Source organism: Mandrillus leucophaeus, unplaced genomic scaffold (genome assembly GCF_000951045.1).
Source record: "Mandrillus leucophaeus isolate KB7577 unplaced genomic scaffold, Mleu.le_1.0 Scaffold257, whole genome shotgun sequence".
Classification (NCBI taxonomy): Eukaryota; Metazoa; Chordata; class Mammalia; order Primates; family Cercopithecidae; genus Mandrillus; species Mandrillus leucophaeus.
This window is the reverse complement of record NW_012102665.1, coordinates 2,624,025-2,648,826: the sequence shown is the minus strand read 5'-3', so window position 1 is coordinate 2,648,826 and position 24,802 is coordinate 2,624,025. Positions and strand designations below refer to the sequence as shown.

The following is a 24,802-nucleotide window of genomic DNA, read 5'->3' as shown; positions in this document are numbered from 1 at the left end:
ATATTTTATATATATATAATTTCATTCATCCTTTGATGAATATTTGAATTATTTCTACCTTTTGGCTAACATGAATAGCGCCGCTCTGAACATTTGTGAGCAGGTATCTCTGTGAATACCTGTTTTCAGTTCTTCTGTGTGTATACCAAGGAGTGAAATTGTTAGATCATGTGGCAGTTCTATGTTTAATTTTTTGAAGAACCACCAAACTGCTTTCCACAGTGGGTGTACGATTTTCATTTCCACCAGCAGAGAGCTCCAGTTTCTCCACATTCGTGTCAACACGTGTTATTGTCACACTTTTTTTTTTTGTCATTTGTTTTTTATTAGAGCCATCTTATTGAGTGTAACACTGTATCTCATTGCAGTTTGGATTTGTACGTCCATAATGACTAATGATGTAGGGCATTTTTAATGTGTTTCTTGCTCATTTGTACACTGGAGTGAGGCTATCAGTAAGGATTTCTCAGGCTCAAAGGGTTTAAAGGCTTGAAATATTATGCTGCTCTTAAAAAACATCTATCTATCTATCTTGGCTAGTGGTATTCTAAGAAGTACAAGCATGTTGATGAACAATATGGTACAGTCTAGAAAGAGTGAAAATAATGTCCAAATTCTTTGACCTTATAAATCCACTGTTATAAACTTATCCTAAGAAAATAAACAATAGATTTATATGTGAAAATGCTCATAATATTGAATGACAAAAATAAAAACCACCCAAGGAAAGATTTGAAACATTTTTATCTATCCACATGAGGAAAGACTGTGGCAGAAACGAAGCATTTATAAAGACTATGTAGAAATGTAGAAACATGACACGGAGCAGTTAAGCGTTCTATTTTTCACCCAGATTTGATGGCAATCATCAAACACAGATGTAGGGAAACATAAGGTTCATGAGGGGAAGGATACTTGACATTTTTACCAAAGAATTTTAAAACTAAAACAATGTCTAGTACAGATTCCCATAAATGTTTGCTCCGAATGGATAAAGAAATGGATGCAATAACAAATACAGAATGTCAATAATAATGTTACATAAAATGTGAAAATATATATGCAAAAATGAAAGTATCCAGCCAGGTCCCTCACTGACATCTGGAGTTCAATCCAAACTCTCCTCCATCAAGCCGGAATTCATCAGCTCCATTTCAGGAAGGTATAGTCCTTCACCAGCTCCTCAAGTCAGAAATCTGGGCCTCATTTTAGGTCCTTCCTCCTTCCTAATAGCCCACTCCTAAGCCATTCATTCTCCAAACTCTTGACTCTTCCTTAATATCTCTCCACCATCTTCAATTCTCTGCTACGTCATGGCCGCCCTAGCTAAAGCTGTCATTCCTTCTGGACAGATCAGTGCCACTGCCTGCACAATGGTTTCCTGCTGCCAGTCTTCTCTACTGTCAATCCCTCTTTCACACAGATGGCCACAGTGCATTGTTTCATAACACAAATCTTTACATTTATCTCTCCTTTATAAAAGTTGTTAAATTATTTCTATTGCCCATAAGATAAACCCACATTTCTTGTTATAGTTTCCATTAGGAGCCCTCAATATCGAGTGCAGATTGAATCACTGGAGTAGCTTTTTAAAAAAATTTTTAATTATTTTTTATTTTTATAGTTTTTTTGGGAAGCAGATGTTGTTTGGTTACATGAATAAGTTCTTTAGTGGTGACTTTTGAGACTTTGGTTCACCCATCACCCGAGCAGTGTACACTGTACCCAGTGTGTTGTCTTTTATCCCTCACCCACCTCCTGCTCTTTCCCCCGAGTCCCCAAAGTCCATTGTATCATTCTAATACCTTTGTGTGCTCATAGCTTAACTCCCACTTATGAGAACATACAATGTTTGGTTTCCCATTCCTGAGTTACTTCATTTAGAAAAATAGTCTCCAATTCTATCCAGGTTGCTGCAAATGCCATTAGTTTGTTCTTTTTTATGGCTGAGTAGTATTCCATGGTATATGTATATATACCACATTTTCTCTGGGTGTTTTTTTTTTTTTTTTTTTTTTTTGAGATTGAGTTTCACTCTGTCACCCAAGCTCAAATTGCGGTAGTGCAATCTTGGCTCACTGCAACCTCCACCTCACAGGTTCAAGCGATTCACCTGCCTCAGCCTCCTGAGTAGCTGGGATTACAGGCGCATGCCACGATGCCCAGCTAATTTTTTGTATTCTTAGTAGAGACAGGATTTCACTGTATTAGCCAGGTTGGTCTCAATCTCCTGACCTCGTGATCCGCCTGCCACGGCCTCCCAAAGTGCTGGGATTACAGGCGTGAGCCACCACACCTGGCCTATATATCACATTTTCTTTATACACTCATTGATTGATGGGCATTTGGGCTGGTTCCATGTTTTTGCAATTACAAATTGTGCTCCTATAAACAGGTGTGTGCAAGTATTTTTTTCATATAAAGATTTCTTTTCCTCTAGGTAGGCACCAAGGAGTGGGATTGCTCGATCCAATGGTAGTTCTACTTTTAGTTCTTTAAGGAATCTCCACACTATTTTCCATAGTGGTTGTACTAGTTTACAGTCCCATCAACAGTATGAAAGTGTTTCCTTTTTACCACATCCATGCCAACATCTATTTTTTTTTATTATGGCCATTGTTGTAGGAATGAAGTGGTATCGCATTGAGGTTTTGATTTGCAATTCACTGATAATTAGCCATGTTGAGCATTTTTTCACGTGTTTCTTGGCCACTTGTGTATCTTCTTTTGAGAACTGTCTATTCACATCCTTAGCCCATTTTTTAAATGAGATTCTTTGTTTCCTTACTGATTTGTTTGAGCTCCCTGTAGATTCTGGACATTAATCTTTTGTCAATGTGTAGATTGTGTGGATTTTCTCCCACTCTGCGGGTTGTCTGTTTACTCTGCTGATTATTATTATATTTTGCTGTACAGAAGCTTTTTAGTTTCATTAAGTGCCATCTATTTATCTTCGTTTTTGTTGCATTTGCTTTTGGGTTCTTGGTCATGAAGTCTTTGCCAATGGCTAGAAGGGGTTTTCCAATGTTATCTTCTAGAATTTGTATGGCTTCAGGTCTTAGATTTAAGTCTCTGACCCATTTTGAGTTGTTTTTTGTATAAGGTAAGAGATGAGAATTCAGTTTCATTCTTCTACCTGTGGCTTGCCAATTATCCCAGTACCATTTGTCAAATAGGGTGCCCTTTCTCACTTTCTCACTTTATGTTCTTGTTCGCTTTATCAAAGATCAGTTAGCTGTTAAGTATTTGGCTTTATTTCTGGGTTCTCTATTCTATTCCATTAGTCTGTGTGCCTATTTTTATACCAGTAGCATGCTGCTTTGGTGACTATGGTCTTATAGTATAGTTTAAGTCAGGTAATGTGATGCCTCCAGATTGTTCTTTTTGGTTAGTCTTGCTTTGGCTATGTGGACACTCTTTTAGTTCCACATGAATTTTAGGAATGTTTTCTAGTTGTGTAAAGAATGATGGTGGTATGTTGATGGGAAGTGCTGGACTTCAGCAATCAAATCTTACTCTACGGTATCACTTCCTAACAACAGTTTGGGGTTCTTCCAGAGTTATGTCCATTAAAAAAATAAGAGATTATATACTAAGTAAAAGTGCAAGGTAAAGAAAAAATATTTAAAACAATAATTATCAATAATGTGATACACATTTGCAAAGAAAATACTTTTTTCAAAAAATAAATGGTAAATCAATATGCAACAGTTGTTTATAACGTATAATACTTTTATATTAATGTTTGATATTATATTAATGTTTTTATATGCCCATATTCTGCAACATGAATCACCATGAAATGTTTAAACGTCTCTCAAGTGAATGTAAGGCATAAATTATATTAGCAACTGCTTTGCCAAGCTTCTAGATGCCTAAAATATATTCTCAATACTCAAAATCAAGAAGAATTGTCTAAATCCAAACTCCTGATTATAGGAAAAAATGGTTTTTATTTATAAATCCACCTACCTAAGCCCTAAAATATACATCAGTTTTGTAAGTCTGAAAAATAACTATGCTGATGTCATACAATTAATATTTTCTAGAATGTCATTACTATGCTTAGCCCAATTCTGCTGCTTCCAAATGCCCTTGAAATGTCCTTCCATATTCCATAAATTTCGAAACATACAGTTATAGCTTTACATCGTCCGTCTATAATTTTGAGGTTCAGTTTACTTCCATACCACACAGACTTGCTCAGTGCTTTTATTGTAAATAATTTACACTAGAAATGCTGCATCATAGAGCTGAGGTTAGAGAAATTGTTATTTAAGCAAACCAAATCAATCCCAAATCATTTTAAACTTCCTGCTCTGTGATTTGTCTTACAGCAAGGACTGGTCGGCGTGGTGGGGAGCAGATGGGGCGTGAGGTTCATGGCTCCACTGTTACTCATTTGGGGGCTCTTCTCCCCTCGTTTCTTATTGAGGTCTCCTTGTTAAAGCACAGTCCCACACCTCCTTTTCTTCTCTTTCCTTTCTTGCCACTTCTAACTCTAGCTTTCTCATTTATGGTTTTCAGTCTTAATTTTCCCAAATCCAAATGGAAATCCATTTTTTTTTGCAAAGGAAATAAATACCAAGTAACTTTATTTGATAAATAATTTCTAAAGAGAAATAAAACATGTCATTCTAATATTTCTTCATGAATTAAGAAGATGAGAAATGGGAACAACTATCTCAGCAGGATTTGGGGTGTGCACCTGTAGGAGAGGAGTGAGGGGACAGAGCTCCTGGCCAAGAGAGGGCATGGGTGCACTTAGCTGCTCTCCTCAATTGTCTACTCACAAGTCCAACAGGTGAGGACACCACCGAGAATCAGTCACAAAACAAAGCAAGAGAGTCATCAAATTTTGTCCTTGCCACACTTTTATTTCCCTTTTTTTTTGGCTGCTATTAATTCATTTATTCATTCTTCAACTGTTGGGCAGTATGCTATAATCAGCCACTGTAGTCGGTGCTCAGGTTACAACAATAAATGAAATATGAGAGGTTCTACCCTTAATGTGATAATATCCTAATGGGAGAACATATAAAATCAGTGATTATCACTCCACATGAAAAGTTTAATGACTGATACTCTGGGTATTTGGGAGCCCAAAGACATCTGACCCCATCTACCTGGGGGTATTAACCCGGGTTATCTGGAGGAAGTGGCCAGTATTGAAGAATGGACCTGGCAGAGGACTGGCAGTGTGTATAAGGACATTCTCCTGGGGGAATAACATGGGCAAAGGGATGGCCAGGCAATAGAAAGCTTATTGGAATTGGCAATGGGAGGGAGGAGATGACAACCATGGGGTAGGGACAAGTACAGAAGTACAGCTTCCCTACAGCTCTTCTGCCCATCTGGACGAGCTCATTGCCCTGCATGCACACGGCTGCCTAGGGTCCCAGCACCCTCCATGGGCGACCCAGGATGCTATCACTACATTTCTTCCTTTTTCTGACAACTTAACTGTTCCATTTTTGCTACCTCTCTTTATCTGCAAATGAGTAAAATATCAAGGACCTAGCAGGACTATAATGCAGAATCAAGACATTATCAATATGCCTGGAACATAATAGGAAATTATACATGGAAGATGTTATCATTACTGATTTACAGCAAAACTTAGAACCAAAAAGATGTTACACATACACACACACACACACACACACACAGAGCTGGGTGTGAGATGCAGTGAGTCAGGAGAAAGAGGAAGGAAAGGAAGGCTTGTTAGAGTGCTTGATCCGTGCCAGGAACTCTAGAAAGTTTGCCCTGTTAGAGGATGAGATAAAGGTGATAGAAGGTAGGGAAGGAGGCTCTGTGTACGGGCAGAATCAAAATCCCAAATCAAAGGTGGGAACATGTCTGCTTTTACAGAAATATAAATAGGATTTCACAAGAAACAGATCTGATGTTTCAGGTCAGAAAAGCTCTACATTAATCCACAATACGGCAATTTCCACTGATGGGAAGGACAGTACCCAGAACAAGGAAAGTCACTGCCCCTTGATGTTTGGCATTAATCAGGCCCTGGCAACTCCCCGTAACCAGTCACTGACTCTATCTCACCAATCAGCCATGCAACATTGACCAACAAGCTTGGCAAATAGCAGAGGATGAGGGACTCAAGAGGCATATGGAAAAACACTGATGTGGCATCAAAGCCATCTTCAAAATTTTGAAAGGCTGCTGTGTAGGGAATGGATTAGACTGCCTATGTGTAATTCTGGGAACAGTCTCAGGATCTAGAATCTCAGGGCCACACACACTTCAGGGAAGTAAATTCCTGAACACCAAGAGTCATCCAGTACATTCTGGTTGATTTACTGTTTTATTTGTATCTTTAGGAAAAAGGTCTCCAGTTTCCTCAGGCTTACAGATTAAAACCATCTTAGAGCAGGAGACTTGGTTATTAACAAGTTGACACAAGGCTATGACAGGACCCACTTGGAGGACGTGGTAGGGACGGTGGGCTCAAAGAGGCTGGGAAAACATATCCCTGATGATGAATGCACACCCAGCTCCTCAGCCATGCAGTCCCAAGTGTCCCCATGACTCACTCCTAGGGGTGAATATATTCCTAAAGGCCAATATCATTTACCAAGTCAAGCATATACAGTCACTTCCGGCCATTCATACTTTAACCAGAGTTAGTATATTAGATTAACTGTCCTCTCACCCAGCACAGCCTCCAAAATTTATGTATCCTAATCATATCTATTCCTCAAAATCTAATTAACCAAAGTCCAATTCTGCATAAAATTTTCCCCAGCACACGTATGAGGGTGCAGGAAAGAGTACAGACTGTGTAGTCCAGGAGACCTGAATTTAATTCCGGCTCTGTTACTCACTAATGAGCAGCCTAAGGCGAGGCACTTTTTGCCTCTGGGACTCACTTCTCTACCAATAATATGATAGTGAAAGCCAACACTTTTAAGAGACATCCTAAGAATTAGATAATAACAGCAGCTGGGTGTGGTGGTTCACACCTGTGATCCCAGAACTTTGGGAGGCCGAGGTGGGCAGATCACTTGAGGTCAAGAGTTTGAGATCAGCCTGGCCAACATGGTGAAATCCAGTTTCTACTAAAAATACACCCAGCCTGGGTGACAGAGCAAGACTCCATCTCAAAAAAAAAAAAAAAGAGATAATAACAGTAGAGTGTTCATTTATTTTACACGAAAATGTTAGTTAATTTTCCTCCTAACTCTTCCATCATGTTCGTCTTTCTTCTAAAGTTCTACAATGTAGAAAAGGTAATAAATAGTGAAAAATGTATTTATTATCTATTCCTCTGAGTTGGAGGTCATGGAGCAGATGACAAGCTTTCAGGTAGATGCGGGAATGAGAAAAAAGCCATAAAAGATTCAGAAGGCCAGGCCAGGCCCAAGGCTGCAGCTGTGGGGCAGGTGGAGTGAGAGACTGCAGTTGGGAGGTTGCTGAGAAGGTGAAAAATTCTGGAAGGAAAACTCAGGGTCACTAAAGACACACATCACTGATGCTACCTTCCACCCAGTGCCATTTAACCCTTTTATTTCGGATTCTAACCACATGGGGTAGAGTAGGTACAAACTCTAGTACAACGGCATTAGCAAGAAACTGAAAAAGACTATCATAGAGAATGATTTGGTACCATGCAGGCTTTGTAATTTCAAAATTTCATCCATGTGACTTTGCATAATTTGGAGACAGGATTTGATTTGGAGTTGTCTCTATTACCTTGTAGTGGTGTGTGACCTTGGGCAAGAATTAGGACTTCTCTAATAACAGCAGCAAGAACAACAGCTTGTACTATTTGACCACTTACAATCGGTCAAGCACAGTCCCAAGGGCATGGCCTGTATTAACTCGAACCTCACAACAACCTATGAGATGATGGCTGTTATCTTCATTTGACAGTTGAGGAAACCAAGGCACAGAGATCCACCACTAGCTCACAGTCACCCAAGATCCTAAATTTTCTCATATATTACATAGCATACAAAGTCATGAAAAAGATTTATCATGATAAAATGAGGTATTTTATTTGAAAACTGCTGCATAAAGTGAGCTTCCCTATCTATTACTAAAGGTGAATCAAAATATCGACATGGCATTGGCCTAAGGGTTGTTCATACGGATGGGTGTCATGCGGTACCACCACTCAGCTCGCCTTCGTGCCTGTGTGTGGCTTTCGGCAGTAAAAACAACGTGTGTTCATTACTCCAAGAGCGTTGACTCCATCAGATATTGGGCTACAAAAGTTCTCTTTCAGCAACGCTTCCACCCAGAGCCTATGGATCATAAATGTCTCTTTGCCCATGTGCAGAGCAGCAGGCTCCATCTAGGTCGGCGCGTGTCTCCGTGAGTCAAGGCCTCACTTACCAAGGCTGGAAGGAAATAGTACTTAAGGCAAAGGTCTCCTATACGTGATCGGAAGGTACATATATGATCCACATGCTTTTCAGAGGAATGAGACAATAGCATCCTAATCTTCCCATGCACAGGTGGCCAGAAGTAAAGTTATAGCTTGGACCAGTTTTTTAAATTGTTGTATTGAGTGGCAACATCTGCTTTCAGGAAGCTGGCCCGAGGAGAGAAGAGGGCTGTGTGTGGCGCCTGAATGAGTTGGGGAATGGAACGAGCAGGGGACGGGGCAAGGTGAGGAACCCAAGCCGCCTCACTGATCATCTGTCAGAAGAAAGCAGGCAGGAAAGAGTGGTTTCAAAACAGGACTCAGAAACATGCACGGTGTGAGTTTGCTTTTATGTATTTTATCTCCCATTTCATACTTACTAGCTCTTTCTCCACAGTACTGTCTCAAATATGAAAAATTAACATCAAGAATTTCATTTGTATGAGGATGGATCCACCAGGTGATTCCGCACACCTAGGGTCCATCTCCAATCAGCACAACTAACGAAGTGTGGGGTGAAATTTACAGCTTTGTGTGCCAAAGGATGAGTCAGCACTTGTACTGGCAAGCCGAGTGCACACAGCTGAGCAGCTCACTCTGTAATCCTCCCCACAGTCGTCGGGATGGGAGGATAAACTGCCAGGCTGGGTCTGTCCCTCAGTCTCCTTGTCGTAGGCTGATGCTTGATACCTTGATTCTTGGCACTGGGAGCCTTGTGTGTTTCAAGGACAGAAGCACGTCAGGAAGAAACACTATTGAGGCCCATCCTAATTTCTTGGTTGGTGGGCTTCTGCACCAAGTTTCATGTGCTTGTAGAATGAGACAATATGAAACTCTAGCTGCCCCTCCTCCCACAGGGGGAAAGAGCAATGCAACTGAGGGGCTAACCTTTGGGGGAAGCTGAATCCAACCAGGAATGTTGCCATTGAAGGAAGCAAAGAAAATATTCAGTTAATTATAAGGACAAGCAAGGGAAAATCATAGACTAAGTACCAGAAACACTAACTTTAGCCCTTTGAAAATAGACTTATCCAAAGTCCTAGGAACCACAGTGGAGGAAACAATCTTACACACACGATGAATAAGGAGTTCCATAAAGATGGAGGAAGAGTGGAAAGAAGACAGATCCGTGCTCAGACTCCAGCTGAGACATGCAATGGCTTCATGCAACTCATTTGCCCACTAGAGCCTGTTTCTTCATTGCAATTCCTACCTCAGCACTATCCGCAGGTTGGGCACTGCGTTTATACAGAAAAAGGGCCCCTCTTGGAGAAACGAGACTACACAAAGGCATGGCCCTTCATGGGCAAGGCTTGGCCAGGAGACCAGCCTCTTGATGTAAATCAAAGGATTTCGCTGCTTCCCGCTGGATGGAGCCTGACGAAGGAATCTCCTGCTCAGCCCCTCCTCAGGCTGGGGGTCCTGCACACAGAGCACAGGGGTCCAGCTGCACGGCCCTGTCCACCCTGAGGACTTGTTTAGAGAATGAATAGGACAATGCATGGATAGAGAGAGTGCTTTACTGAAAGCATAGCAAAGCCCTCCTGGAACAAGAAAGGAACGAGTCATTCATTGAAAAAGGAATACAATAATCCCTGGGGTCTTATGGTTCATAGATGCTCTATAAACAGGAGATATTATCATCACAAATTTTCCCTATATAGTTTCTGACTCAAAAGTTTCTTTCAATCAATAGCATGCTTTAAGCACAGCACAAGAATCCAGACCGGCCTTCAAATTTCACTAACATCGCCACACATCTAACACGGAGTCAAACAAACTACGTCTATGTAATCTGTAATGACATAATTGAAACCGGGTTTACATGTATTTAAGTAGCATAGTTTTGGTGGAATGAAAATATTTTACTAAGTGGCACAACATATGTTTGAGCAAAATTTACAGAGGTCTCCCCTGCCCCCATGGACTCCTCACTTACCTATGAGAACACTGTTTTGGAAATGCGGGGGAAAAAAAAAGGCAGAAGGGAGTGGTATTAAGTTTCAGTTCTGCACAATGGCACCTTTAACAGACCTGCCAACTAGTCAAAATCTAAATAGGGTGGTTTGAAAACATCTTTATTACTGCCAGTTAATATTCACAGGACTCTGGAGGAATGAGAACTTTCAATGACTCAATATTTATAAATGCTACTGTTGTCCCACCAAAACTTATGTCAGACTCCTAAGAGATGCTGGGACCTTTTGCGATAACGAGGGTGAGGGTATGCATTTTCAATGGGGTAAAGAAGTTGTTAGGAAAACAAAATTAAACACTTATAAATGAGTGCTTGGTGGTCTTGAATTTGAATACTACTTGAATATGATTGGGTAACCTGACTTGTCTGGGCTTTAATTTTAATTTACCAATGTCTTGAACATACAGAAAACATTCAAAATGTACAACACTGATGACCAGTACAGCTTTTGTCTTTTTAGTTGAATTTTTGCTATGTTATCTATGCAGATGCCAAAAAAGGATAAACTTCAAATGTGGGATATCAGAATAACTGAGTTTGTATTTACATCTCTGACAGTATAATCATAACTCCGAATGCTTGAGAAATGATAACATTAGTGAAGTCGACTCTAAATTAAAAGTCAGTGTTTCCATTACCAATCCTAACACTATTTTCAGTTTATATAACTTGATCATTAAAAAGTGCTCTGGGCTGAAAACCTGGTCTGTGTCAATCTTGGATTAAACTAGTTTGCAAAGTTCTGAAGTTTGTTTGTTATTCTCTTTTATCCTTTTTCAAGAATGTATTAATTTTAAATGCTACACATAAAACTAAACCAAAAAAATCTACAACACCTGATGAGCCAACACAATTACAGGCATCACTAGTTTTTCAGAAGAAATTTATGATTTCTATAAACCTACCTTCAAGGTTCCTATGGCTGGAAGTAAAAAACTCAAGCTTTTCTTTTTTCACTCAATCTTTTACATATCCCCTCTCTATTGGTTACTTCATCAAAAATACTAGAACTTGAAATTGGAACTATAACCTTTTGTAGAAATAAACTTCAAATTTGAATTTAACTTTATGGAAATAAAGTTTACTATTATGACTTCTATTAAATTGACTCGTAGCAGAGTAGAATTTTCATCTGGGGATAGCAAAAAAAAAAAAAATGAAAAGATGTTATGTTAGATGCTGACATGTTCAAACTATATTGCAGTACAGGATGACTGCAGAGGGCATTTGTGCATGAATAAAACATGTCTTTGACAGAGACCTGGAAATATCATGGTATCACAAAGCCCACATATTTAGGAGCGAGGTTAGGAGAGGCAGACCTAGTTTTTTGGTTGGGCAAGGAAGGCCTGGAAAGAGGCAGGTCAAGAGGCCAGCTGTGACTACACTTGAGATGGTTACCTCCCTTCACCACTGGGAAATACAGACCTCTTCATGGTATTAGTAGAGGTCCCATCTGAAGTGTCCAGGTATTGTGAATTTTTGCCTGGGAAGGAGCCAAAGCAAGAGAGTGTGTGTGTGTGTGTGTGTGTGTGTGTAAGCTTGCCTGTCTGTCTACACTCTGTGGAGAACATAGAGTAACTACAGTTATAAATGCAGAGAAAAGAATGTTGTTTTAGCATTTCATATCATATTTTTATTTTGACATTTGTAGAATTATGGAAAATCATCAATTCGAAATAGAAACACTTAAGACTGTGAGTCAGAAGAGATCATAAATTTCACTTCCACCCTCCAGCCACCTTCCATATTACTCAGCAACCTAAATTTTTTTGCAGACATGAGTAAGTTATATATATATTTAAACTCAAAATTTAAAAATCTGATAAGTTGTGATGCACCCTATAATGAAATATTTCTTTATATATATTTACACTGCATTGCCAAGACCAACTATTTCCATGAATGTTATAATTATTGCATAGATTTCTATGTGTATGATGACACACACTTTATTATGCACGTATATAACACATAAAAGAAAACACCGTAATACTCACAGTTGTAGCCAGGTGCAATACGATGTTGAGCTTCAAGGCTCGCCAATGTGATGTGGAAAATAATGTGCAGCAACAGGAAGGAAAGACTGATGAAGCACAGAGACTTCAATAACCGTCCTGTATGTCCTAAGGGATAAAAAGTACAGAGATTGTGAGAGAGCTTAAGAGGAAACACACTGGTGCTCTCTTGTACATGTTTCTGTATAACCTATTAGGTAGACCAACTTAAAAGTATATAGAGTGTAATAATTATCACCTTAATTATTAGTGTATAGTTAAATGGTATCTTATTCCCTTTGTAATATCATATATATGGGTTTATATTTATTAAAATTTCACTGTAAAAGAAAGATAATTTCCTATTTATCATATGACGCATTACAGTGGCACTAGAAAAAGGTCCTGGCCCAAAAAATTTTATAAGGAAGTGCTGCCAACTTTGAAAGGACAGGTAACTCCTGTCTTAGAAAAGTAATTCTAGGAAGTAGAAAAGGAAGAAAAGTTATCTAAAACATTTTATGAAGTTGCAGTAACTTTAATTTCAAAATCAAATAAGGCTAGAAAAGAAAATTATAAGCCCATGTTATTCATAACAGATATGAATTATTTTTGTAAAATGTGTCAACCAACTGAAATTGCATAGAAAAAATATAATACATAGGCTAAGGTTTATTGCAGAAAAACCCCAAAAGTGTAGTTAACATTAACAAATCAATAAGTATAATTCACACACTAGTGGGTTGCTATCATGGTTTTCTCAATAGGTACCAAAGAAATGTTTCATAAAGTTCAAAACCTAGTTATAATTTTTTAAAACATAAAAAACAGGAATAGAAGGAAACATCCTTAAAGGATTTATAACAAAACAAACATCCTGTTTATGGTAGAATTTTAGACATAGTCCCACCAGTATCAGAGAATGATCAAGGCCACTTGATATGAATGCCATTAATTAACATATCACTGGATATACTGGTCAATGCCATAAGAAATACAATGAAGAGTGTTAACTAGAATTATTTCCAGATACTACGATCAAATGGAATTATTTTCAGATAACATATCATCATCAACAGAGAATGCCAAACTAAATCCATGACCAACTATTAGAATATAAAAATTTAGGAAATGATTCAGATACAAAATCATCTTACAAAAATAAATATACTTCTTCATTAACAATAATAAAAAAGAATAAGATGCAATTTTATTTGCAAAAACATTGTAAAAGTTTTATCAATGTCTCAATTTGGCTAGGCTGTAAGTCACAGTTATTTAATCAAATACAAATCTAGGCACTGCTGTGAGTTTACAGATGTCACGAAAGTCCATAATCAAAGAGGTTAACTAAGGGATACTAACCTCCATAACCTGGGAAGACATGATTCAATCCACTGGAAGGCCTGAAAACTAGTCGGAGGTGTGTGTGTGTGTGAGTGAGAGAGAAGAAACTGTCAACTTGTGGAGAGTAACTTTACCTTGTGCACATGATGTTCTCTTCCTGACAGCCTGCACTACTGACTGTGAACTTCCTTAGCCAGCTTATATATCAATTGTGTAAGCCAATTCCTTGTAATAAATCATAGGGGAACATAAATCATATATATGTGTATATATGTATATATTATATATTAATAAAACACCTGTGGAAACTGCTACACTTGTTGGTCCTTGACTGATCTTTTTTTTTTAAAGTGTTATGTCATAGTTTCATTGACAGTTTTTTTGTTCTTTTATAGTGACATAAAATAATGGCATCTTATGTAACACATAATAGATATGAAATCTTTAAAATATTAGCAAAATAGACCCATTAATATATGAAAAAGATAATATATTGTATCTAAGTTGGGTTTAATCCCAAAAATGTGAGATTGTTTTAACTTAAGAAATGAATTAATGTAATTCACCATAGTAGCAGATTAAAATAGAAGTAGCATTTGATCTTCTACTTAAGTGAAGAAAAAGGCTCTGAAGAAAATTCAACATCCAGGCATGATAATACTCATGGCTGACAGTATAACCTAGTGTGATGGTTAATACTGAGTGTCAACTTGATGGGATTGAAGGACGCAAAGTATTGTTCCTGGGTGTGTCTGTGAGGGTGTTGCCAAAGGAGATTAACATTTGAGTCAGTGGACTGGGAGAGGCAGACCAACCCTCAATCTGGGTGGGTACCATTTAACCAGCTGCCAACGCGGCTAGCATAAAAGCAGGCAGAGGAACGTGGAAGGACTAGACTGGTTAAGTCTTCTGGCCTCCATCTTTATCCCATGCTGGATGCTTCCGGCCCTCAAACATCCGTCTCCAAGTTCTGCAGCTTTTGGACTTTTGGACCCATACCAGTGGTTTGCCAGGGACAGTTGGGCCTTCAGCCACTGACTGAAGGCTTCACTGTCAGCTTCCCTACTTTTGAGGGTTTGAGACTTGAACTTCCTTACTCCAAGCCTACAATCCAAATACCTCCCATCAGGCCCCACGTTTAGCACTGGGGATCAAATTTCAACATGAGATCTGATGAGACGTCAAACATCCAAACTGCATCAGTAGGCATATTTGTCTTGTTCTTGATTTCAAAGAAGTAGCTTTCAAAAGTTCTATTATGCAAAATTTTACAGCAGTTTTTTGCTTATTTGTTTGAAAATACCCATTACTAGGTGTATTAGGGCTCTCGGGAGGGACAGGACTAATAAGATAGATGTATATATCAAAGGGAGTTTATTAAGGAGTATTGACTCATGCAGTCACAAGGTGATAAAAGTATTTAAGAATTGACCTAAAAAAGAATGCTTAAGAAAGACCTTTATTGACAAAACTGTAAAAAAAAAAAAAAAAAGTAAAACAAATAATAGGTATAAATAAGTGAAGAGATCTGTTACATTCATGAATGAGATGACTCAATATGACAAAAATGTCAAGTTCCCCCAAATTTAGTCTAAAAATTCAGTATGGTTTAAAATAAAATGCCAGTAGATACTTTTACACCTTCAACAAGTATATTTCAAAATATATAAGAAAAGAATGCTCTGAAGATTTCAACAAACATTTTAAAAATACACTTGGAAAAATAAGACTCTGAATTGCCATGTCAATTTTGAAATTTTGAAGAATAAGATCAAAAGTGGGTGAGGTTGGTGTATCATAGCAAATATTAAAATGTGCTACAAAACCATATGTTTGTTTATTTATTTACTTTTTGGAGACAGAGTCTCACTCTGTCACCCAGGCTGGAGTGAGGTGGTGTGATGTTGGCTCACTGCAATTTCCACCTCCCAGGTTCAAGCGATTCTTGTGCCTCAGCCTTCTGAGTAGCTGGGATTAGAGGCGTGTACCACCAAACCTGATTAATTTTTCTATTTTTAGTAGAGATGGGGTTTTGCCATGTTGGCCAGTCTGGTCTCGAACTCCTGACCTCAAGTGATCCGCCTGCCTCAGCCTTCCAAAGTGCTGGGATTACAGGCATGAGCCACCGTGCCTGGCCAAAACCGTAAGTTTAAACAAACAGAAACTTAGATTCCTTAGAGAGAGGAAAAGAAGTCAATTGGAATACCATATATTGCTCAGAAACATACCAGTTTATTTATATTAACTTGATAAATGTCAAAGTCAGCTCTACAAATGGAGAGGAAAAAGGACAGAAATGGTATCAGCAAGATGGCAGAATAGGAGGTTTTGGCTGTCATTTCCACAGAAACACCAATACTGGCAACCACCCATGGACAGGAATATTTTTGTGGGAGCCCCAGAATCTGACAGAGTTTCCAGCCCTACTGTGGAACAAAAAACCCAAGAGTAAAAATATCAAACAGGATAAGTAGTTTCACTTTACCCATGTCACCCCTCCCCGAAGGTGGCACAACTTGGCATCAACAGAGGCCTGATTGACCTGCAATTTCCACTACTAGGGGAAGTGAGTGATGTGTGTGCCTAATTTTTGCGGTCCTGTGAAATGCTACCTAGCTGGGAGGTCCATTCTGTCTCACTTCGCCCAGAGCACTGAAGGAATCAGCCTAGGAGCAGGGAGAAGAGAGTGCACAACAACTGTTGTGCAGTTCTCTACAGCCAGTCACAGTCTCTACTAATCAGCTCACAGACTCCACAAAGAGACCCACCACTGAACCCCACAGGATGACTTGCCTGAGGACCCCCACAACCAACTGATGAACTTCCCCAGCACCCTGTGCCACCCTCTCCTATGGAAAGCACCCTGCACATCCCTGTGCATGGCCTGCACAAGCTCCTTCAGATATCACATGGATCTCAACACGTACAAATATTAGCATCTGGCTTGACTCTACTGGTGAGGGAGAAGGTATATAACATTAAGTACTTCAGGGCATTGCCTTAGGGAATATAAATTGAATGCTGTCAGTACCAGGCCTGGTTTTGTTGGATACAGAGAAGGCACACAATCCTAAGATTTCTTTCTTAATAAGGAATAAGAAGAATGGAGCAGGTGCATCCATAGAAAAGTTCTGAGAGACTCCCAGAATCTCTAACCAGGTTCACTGGTGAAGATCCTTCTGGCCCAAAGTCAGTCAGTAAATACTGGAGAAGGTGACTACTTCTTCAAATTTTAAGACATCTTTTTAAAAATTCAAGAAAATGAAGAATCACAGAAAATTCAAAAATTCAAGAACATGAAGATTCAAGAAAACATGACATCACCAAAGGAACAAAATACAGCTCTAGTGGCTGACTCCAAAGAAATTAAGATTTACAAATTAGCTGACAAAGAATTCAAAATAGCCATCTTAAAGCTCAGTGAGCTACGAGGGAATACAGATAAACTACTAAATTAAATTTTTAAAAATTTATTAACAAAATGAGACATTCAACCATAAGAAACCAGAATGAAGAACCAAACAAAACTTATGGAGCTAAAGAATACAATGACTAAACTGAAAAATTTAATGGAGAGTTTCAACAGCAGACTTGATCAAGCAGAATAACATCAATGAACTTAAGGACAGATTATTTGAAATTATCCAGTAGAGGAACAACCACACACAAAATAATGAAAAACAGTTTTTAAAAGCCTATGGGATGTATGGGACATTATCAGTTGAACCCATATAAACACTGGTGTTCAAGAAGAAGTAGAGAAAAATAAAGGGGAAGAAAGCTTACTTAATGATATAATGACAGAAAGCTTTCCAACCCTGTAGAGTGAAACAAACATACAGATCCAGGAAGCCCAAAGGATTCTAAAGAGGTTGAGTAAAAAGAGGTCTTCATAGAAAAGCATTATGACCAAATTGTCAAAAGTCTTAAAAAAAGAATTTTGAAAGCAGCAAGAGAAAAGCAACTTGTTACATACAAGGGCACCTTCAAAAGGCTATCAGTAGATTTCTCATCAGAACTCTTACAGACCAGGAGAGAGTGGGATAATATATTCAAAGTGCCAAAGGAAAAATGTGCTAACCAAGAATACTATATCTGTCAAAGCTGTTCGCCAGAAATGAAGAACAAATACTTTCTCAGAAAGGTAGAAGCTGGGGGAACTTACAACCACTAGAACCGCCTTGTAAGAAACGCAAAAGGAAGTTCTTCAAAATGAAATTGAAAGACACTAATCGGCAACCTGAAAACATATGAAGGTATAAAACTCACTGGTAGAGATAAGTTAATTTTCAAATTTAGAATACTGTAATGGTGATATGTAAATCATATTGAATTCTAATATAAAAGTTAAAATACAAAAGTATTAAAAATAACTATAGTTAAAATAATTTGCTAATAGATATAAATAGAAAAGATGTAAATTGTGACTCTAATAAGCAAAAGTGCATGGGAGTGAACAAGTAATTTTTGTGTGTGATTGAAATTAAGTTGTTATTAACTTAAAACAGATTGTTATGTGTGATCCAATATTCCCAATACCATTTATTGAAGAGACTTCCCTTTCCCCATTGTGTATTCTTGGAGCCCTTGTCAAAAATTAGCTGACCATACATGTATGGGTTAATTTATCAGGCCTCTATTCTATTCCATTGTTCTATTTGTCTGTTTTTTTATGCCAGTAGCATGGTGTTTTAATTCCTATAGCTTCATAATACAATTTGAAATCAGGAGGTGTGATGCTTCCAGCTTTGTTCTTCCTGAAAAAGAATGTTTTAGCTATTTGGGGTCTTTTATGGTTTGTTTTATATAAGACTCATGATAATTGCAAAAGACAAACCTGTAGCAGATACGCAAAAGATATAAAGGAATCAAAGCACACCACTACAAAAATCATCAAATCACAAAATAAGGCAGGAAGAGAGAAAGAATGGAGCAAAGAAATTACAGAACAGTCAGTAAATAATTAACCAAATGTCAATAATAGGTCCTTACCTATCAATATTTACTTTAAATGTAAATGGATTAACTGTTCCCATTAAAATATATAGGGTAGCCGAATGGATAAAAAATAATCCGGCTATACACTGCGTACAAGGAACACACTTTATGGACACACATAGGCTGAAAATAGGATGGAAAAAGATATTTCTGCAATGAAAAGACAACAGGTTTGGGTATTCTCATATCAGACAAAGTACACTTTAAGTCAAAAACTCATACAAAAAAAAACTTAGGAATACATAGCTTCACTGTTGAACTCTACCAAATATTTAAAGACGGACTAACAGCAATCCTTTTCAAACACCTCCAAAAAATTAAAGAGGAGGAAATACTTCTAAACTCATTCGATGAGGCCAGTATTGCCTTGATATCAATGACAGAAAAGAATTCTACTAGAAAAGAAAATTACAGGCCAACATCCCTGATGAATATAGGGGTAACACTACTCAACAATATACTAGCAAACTGAATTCAATGGCACACTAAAAGGATTATATACCATAATCAAGTGGAATTTACTTCTGGATTGTAAGGATGATTCAACATACACAAATCTATAAATGTTATATACCACATTAACAGAATGAGTGATAAAAATCTCAATAGATGCAAAGAAAAGCATTTAGCAAAATTCAACATCTTTTCATAATGAAAACTTTCAACATATTAGATATAGAAGGAATGTACCTTAACACAATGAAAACCATATATTATAATACCACAGTTAACATGATACTCAAAGGTGAAAAGCTGAAAATTTTTCCTCTAACATCAGGAACAGTAGCACACTCTTGCTACTTCTATTTGACGTAGTATGGGAAGTACTAACCAGAACAGTTATGGAAGAGAAAGAAATAAAAGACATCTAAATTGACAAGGAAGGTATTAAATTGTTTCTGTTTTTAGATAATATAATATGTTTTGAAAAACCTAAAAATCTACCAAAAAACTATTAGAACTAATAAACTCAGTAAAACAGCAGTTAATGAAATAAAAATAAAAAAATGATTGTGTTTCTGTACACTGACAATAAGTTTTTCAGAAAAAAATTAACAAAACGACTTACAATAGCATCAAAAAGAACAAATACTTAGGTGTAAATTTACCAAGGAGGTGAAAGAACTGTACATTGATTAGTATAAAACATTGTTGAAAGAAATTAAAACAAATACAAATAAATGAAAAATATATCCCATGTTCATGGACTGGAATAATTAATGTATTTAGGACGCCCATACTGCCAAAAGGATTTTACAGATTCAATGCAATATCTATCAAAATTACAATGACATTTTTCACAGAAATAGAAAAAATAATCTTAGCATATGTATGGAACCACAGAAGACCCCCAAATAGCTACAGCAATCTCGAGGAAGAAGAACACAGCTGGAAGCATCACATTTTCTGATTTCAAATTATACTACAAAGCTATAGTAATTAAAACAGTATGATACTTACATAAAAACGGACACACAGAAAAACAGAATAGAGGAGAGACCTGAAAAGTTAACCCACAAATGTATGGTCATCTAATTTTTGACAAGGGCTCTAAGAATACCCAATGGGGAAAGGATAGTCTCTTCAATAAATAGTATTGGGAAAATTGGATTACTATGTACAAAAGAATAAAATTGGGCCCTTATCTTACACCATATACAAAAATCAACTCAAAATGTATTAAAAATAAGAAATTACAAAGCACCCAGGAAAAAACATAGGGAAAAGATTTCTTGACATTGGTTTTGGCAATGACTTTTTGGTTACAACACCAAAAGCACATGCAACAAAAGCAAAAATAAGTGTAATTACATGAAATTTAACAACTTCTGCACAGGAAAAGAAACAATCCCTAAAATGAAAAAGTAATATATGGAATTGGAGACAATATTTGTAAACCATATATCTGTTAAGAGGTTAATATACAAAATATATAAGGAACAACTGAATAATGAAAAAACAAATAACCACATTAACAAATAGGCAAAGGACCTGAATAGCTATTTCTCCAAAGAATACATACAAAGAACTAGCAGATATACAAAGAACTGGTCGACATCACTAATTATGAAAGAAATGCAAATCAAAACCACAAGTGAGATACCACCTCTGCTGTGGTCTGAATGTGACCCCCAAAATTCATATGTTGAAACTTAATTACCCATGTGATAGTACTAAGAGGTGGAACCTTTAGGATGTGATCAAGACATGAGGGTTGAGCTCTCATGTATAAGATTAGGGTCTCTCTATAAGTGTTGAGAAAATGTATTCATTCCCATTCAGCCATTTTGCCATGTGAGGACACAGTGTCCATCCCCTCTGGAGGATGAAGCAACACAATGCCATCTTGGAAGCAGAAAGACCAGGCTCTCACCAGACACCAAAGCTGGAGGCATGTTGATTTTGGACTTCCCACCTTCTAGAACTACGAGTAATAAATTTCTATTCTTTATAAATTACCCAGTCTGTGGTATTTCATCATAGCAGCACAAATGTATTAAGAAAGCCTCATACCTGTTAAGATGACTATTTTTGAAAAACAAAAGATAACAAGTGTTGGGGAGGGGGACATGGAGAAAAGAGAACTCTTATATACTGCTGGTGAAAATGTAACTTGGTAGATCCATTATGAAAAATAGTATGGAGGTTCTTAAAAATTAAAAACAGAACTGCTAAACAATCCCACTTCTGGGTATATATCCAAAATAACTGAAATCAGGATCTCAAAAACCTATCTGCACACCCATGTTTACTACAGCATTATGCAAAACAACCAAGATACGGAAACATTCTAAATGTCCACCGAAGGGAGACTGGATAAGGAAATTGTGATCTATACATACATAGAATATTATTTACCCTTAACAAAGAAGCAAATCGTGCCATTTGCAACAATATGACTAGACCTGGAGGGCATTAAGTTAAGTGAAATAAGCCAGACACAAACAAATACTACATGATCTCACGTATATGTGGAATCTAAAATAGCCTAACTTGTAAGTTTTTCCCCGTGTCCCTAAAGTCTATTATATCATTCTTTTGCCTTTGCATCCTCAAAGTTTAGCTTCCATTTATGAGTGAGAATATGCAATGTTTGGTTTTCCATTCCTGAGTTACTTCCTTTATAATAATAGTCTCCAAGCCCATCCCAGTTGCAGTGAATGTCATCAATTCATCCCCTTTTATAGCTAAGTAGTAGTCCATCATATACATGTTTCTTTATCCACTTGTTGACTGATGGATTGATGGGCAATTCCCATTTTTGCAATTGCGAATTGTGCTGCTATAAACTTGCACGTGCAAGTATCTTTTTCGTACAAGGACTTCTTTTCCTCTTGGTAGATATCCAGTAGTGGGATTATTGGATCAAACGGTAGTTAGTTCTATTTTTCGTTTTTTTTTTTTTTTTTGAGACTGAGTCTTACTCTATTGCTCAGGCTGGAGTGCAGTGCTGTGATCTTGGCTCACTGGAACCTCCATCTCCAGGGTTCAAGCAGTTTTCCTGCCTCAGCCTCCCGAGTAGCTGGGATTACAGGTGCACGCCACCATGCCCGGCTAATTTTTTTTTTTTGTATTTTTAGTGGAGACAGGGTTTCACCATGTTGGTCAGGCTGGTCTCAAACTCCTGACCTCGTGATCCACCCGCCTCGGCCTCCCAAAGTACTGGGATTACAGGCGTGAGCCACTGTACCCGGCCTACTTTTTGTTCTTTAAGAAACCTCCGCACTGTTTTCCATAGTGGTTGTACTAGTTTACATTCCCACCAGCAGTTTAGAATTATTCCCTCTTCGCCAGGCACAGTGGCTCACCCCTGTAATCCCAGCACTTTGGGAGGCCAAGGCAGGTGGATCACCTGAGGTCAGAAGTTCAAGACCAGCCTGACCAACAAGGTGAAACCCTGTCTCTACAAAAACTACAAAAATGAGCCAGGTGTGATGGCAGGTGCCTTAGTCCCAGCTACTTTGGAGGCTGAGACAGGAGAATTGCTTGAACCCAGGAGGTGGAGGTTGCAGATCTCAAAAGCCAAGATCGCACTACTGCACTCCAGCCTGGGCAACAGAGTGAGACTCCATCTCAAAAAAAAAAAAAAAAAAAGTTCCCTGTTCATCATATCCATGCCAACATCTATTTTTTTTTTATTTTATGACTATGGCCATTCTTTCAGGAGTAAGGTGGTATGACATTGTGATTTTGATTTGCATTTCCCTGATCGTTAGTGATGCTGAGCATTTTTTCATATGTTTTTTGGTCATTTGTATATCTTGTAAGAATTATCTATTCATGACTTTAGCCCACTTTTTGATGGGATTGTTTGTTTTGTTCTTGCTAATTTGTTTGAGTCTGTTGTAGATTCTGGATATAAGTCCTTTGTCAGATGTACAGATTGTGAAGATTTTCTCCTACTCTGGGGGTTGTCTGTTCACCCTGCTGACTGTTGCTTTTGGTGTGCAAAAGCTCTTTAGTTTCCACATAAAACTCTACTTTGGTGGTAAGAAATCAAGCTAAATAAGTTGATTACATTGTAGAGTGAGGAGAGAAAACTTCGAGAAGTCCACTTAAAATACTGAGATACCATAAGTTGAATATCTCTCAGGTCCACATTAAACAAACCTATTCTGGAGAAAGTTATTTCCCAGTAGCCCAAGAGAAGTTTCCATTAAAACCTGTGCAATTGTTATCTGTCAGTCAAAGCTGTACCATGAAAAACCACCTCACGTAGGCCTCTTTCCAATGATTGTGTTCACCCCTGCCCTCCAGGGCTGTGGAGTTGCTGCCATGGGGCCACTATGCTGATTCTCTGCTTGCCCTGGACTTAGGACAGTTGTTTTTGTTGACTTGAAAGCCTCAGGGCATACTGCTCACATGAACCTAGGGCTGAGAAGCCCATAAAATGCTCTCAGGAAAATCATGTGATTGCTATAAAAAATGAAGCTTAAAGATCTAAAATTTCAAGGCCGGGCGCGGTGGCTCAAGCCTGTAATCCCAGCACTTTGGGAGGCCGAGACGGGCGGATCACGAGGTCAGGAGATCGAGACCATCCTGCCTAACACAGTGAAACCCCGTCTCTACTAAAAATACAAAAACTTAGCCGGGCGAGGTGGTAGGCGCCTGTAGTCCCAGCTACTCGGGAGGCTGAGGCAGGAGAATGGCGTGAACCCGGGAGGCGGAGCTTGCAGTGAGCTGAGATCCGGCCACTGCACTCCAGCCTGGGTGACAGAGCAAGACTCCGTCTCAAAAAAAAAAAAAAAAAAAGATCTAAAATTTCATAAAAGAAAACAAATAACTAAAATATCTTGTGTATTTCATTTTAAAATGCATTGTATTCAGATTTTTCCACATTTTGAAACAATAGACTTTGGGCAAGTAATCAGTTACTTAAATTAAAATTCAGCTTAATAAAATTGAATTGTATTAGCCTTTAAGACAAGCAAAAGTTTAAAATAAATGGAAGCATAAGAAAAGGAGAAATATCTTTTGATTTGTTCTCAATTCCACTGTAGTGTTTGTTGCTTTCACTGAAGAGAAGAAGACCCTCAGAGACATCTTCTTAAGATCAGTTAAATAATGTTTAAGTATATGCTATAAACAAGTAGGTTTTATTTGGCAAGTATTCCCTTATAGTAATATTTCTTGAGTGTAAAGGGATATATATGTATTAATTGAGGTGAAATTCACATAACAAAAAATAGATAATTTCAAGTTGAATAATTCAATACCATTTAGTCCATTCACCATGTTGTGCAATTATTTGGAAGTAAATAATTTCCAAAACATTGTCATCACTCCAAAAGCAGCCACTAAGCAGTTGCTCTCCATTTCCCCATCCCAACCCCTGGCAACCGTAAGTCAGCTTTCTGTCCCTATGGATTTTTCATATAAATGTAATCATACAGTATGTGGTCTTTTGTGTCTGGCTTTTTTCACTTGGTATAATGTTCTCAAGGCTCATCCACCTTGTAGCATGTATCAGTACTTTCTTCTTTTTATGGCTAAAAATTATTCCATTGTATGTAGGGAATTTTTTTCATCCATTCACCTATTTGGGTTGTTTATACAGTTTGCCTACTGTGAATAGTGCTGCTATGATCATGC

At 37.9% G+C, this 24,802-nt stretch overlaps 1 protein-coding gene across 1 annotated transcript in view; it reads right to left on the bottom strand.

Moving 5' to 3' along the window:
* PIEZO2 (piezo-type mechanosensitive ion channel component 2) overlaps window positions 1-24,802 on the bottom strand; it is a 478,725-nt gene that overhangs the window by 305,504 nt on the left and 148,419 nt on the right. The window contains exon 3 of the mRNA XM_011983927.1: window positions 12,368-12,493. Coding sequence (XP_011839317.1) covers window positions 12,368-12,493 — 126 coding nt within the window. The remainder of the gene's footprint in view (window positions 1-12,367; window positions 12,494-24,802) is intronic.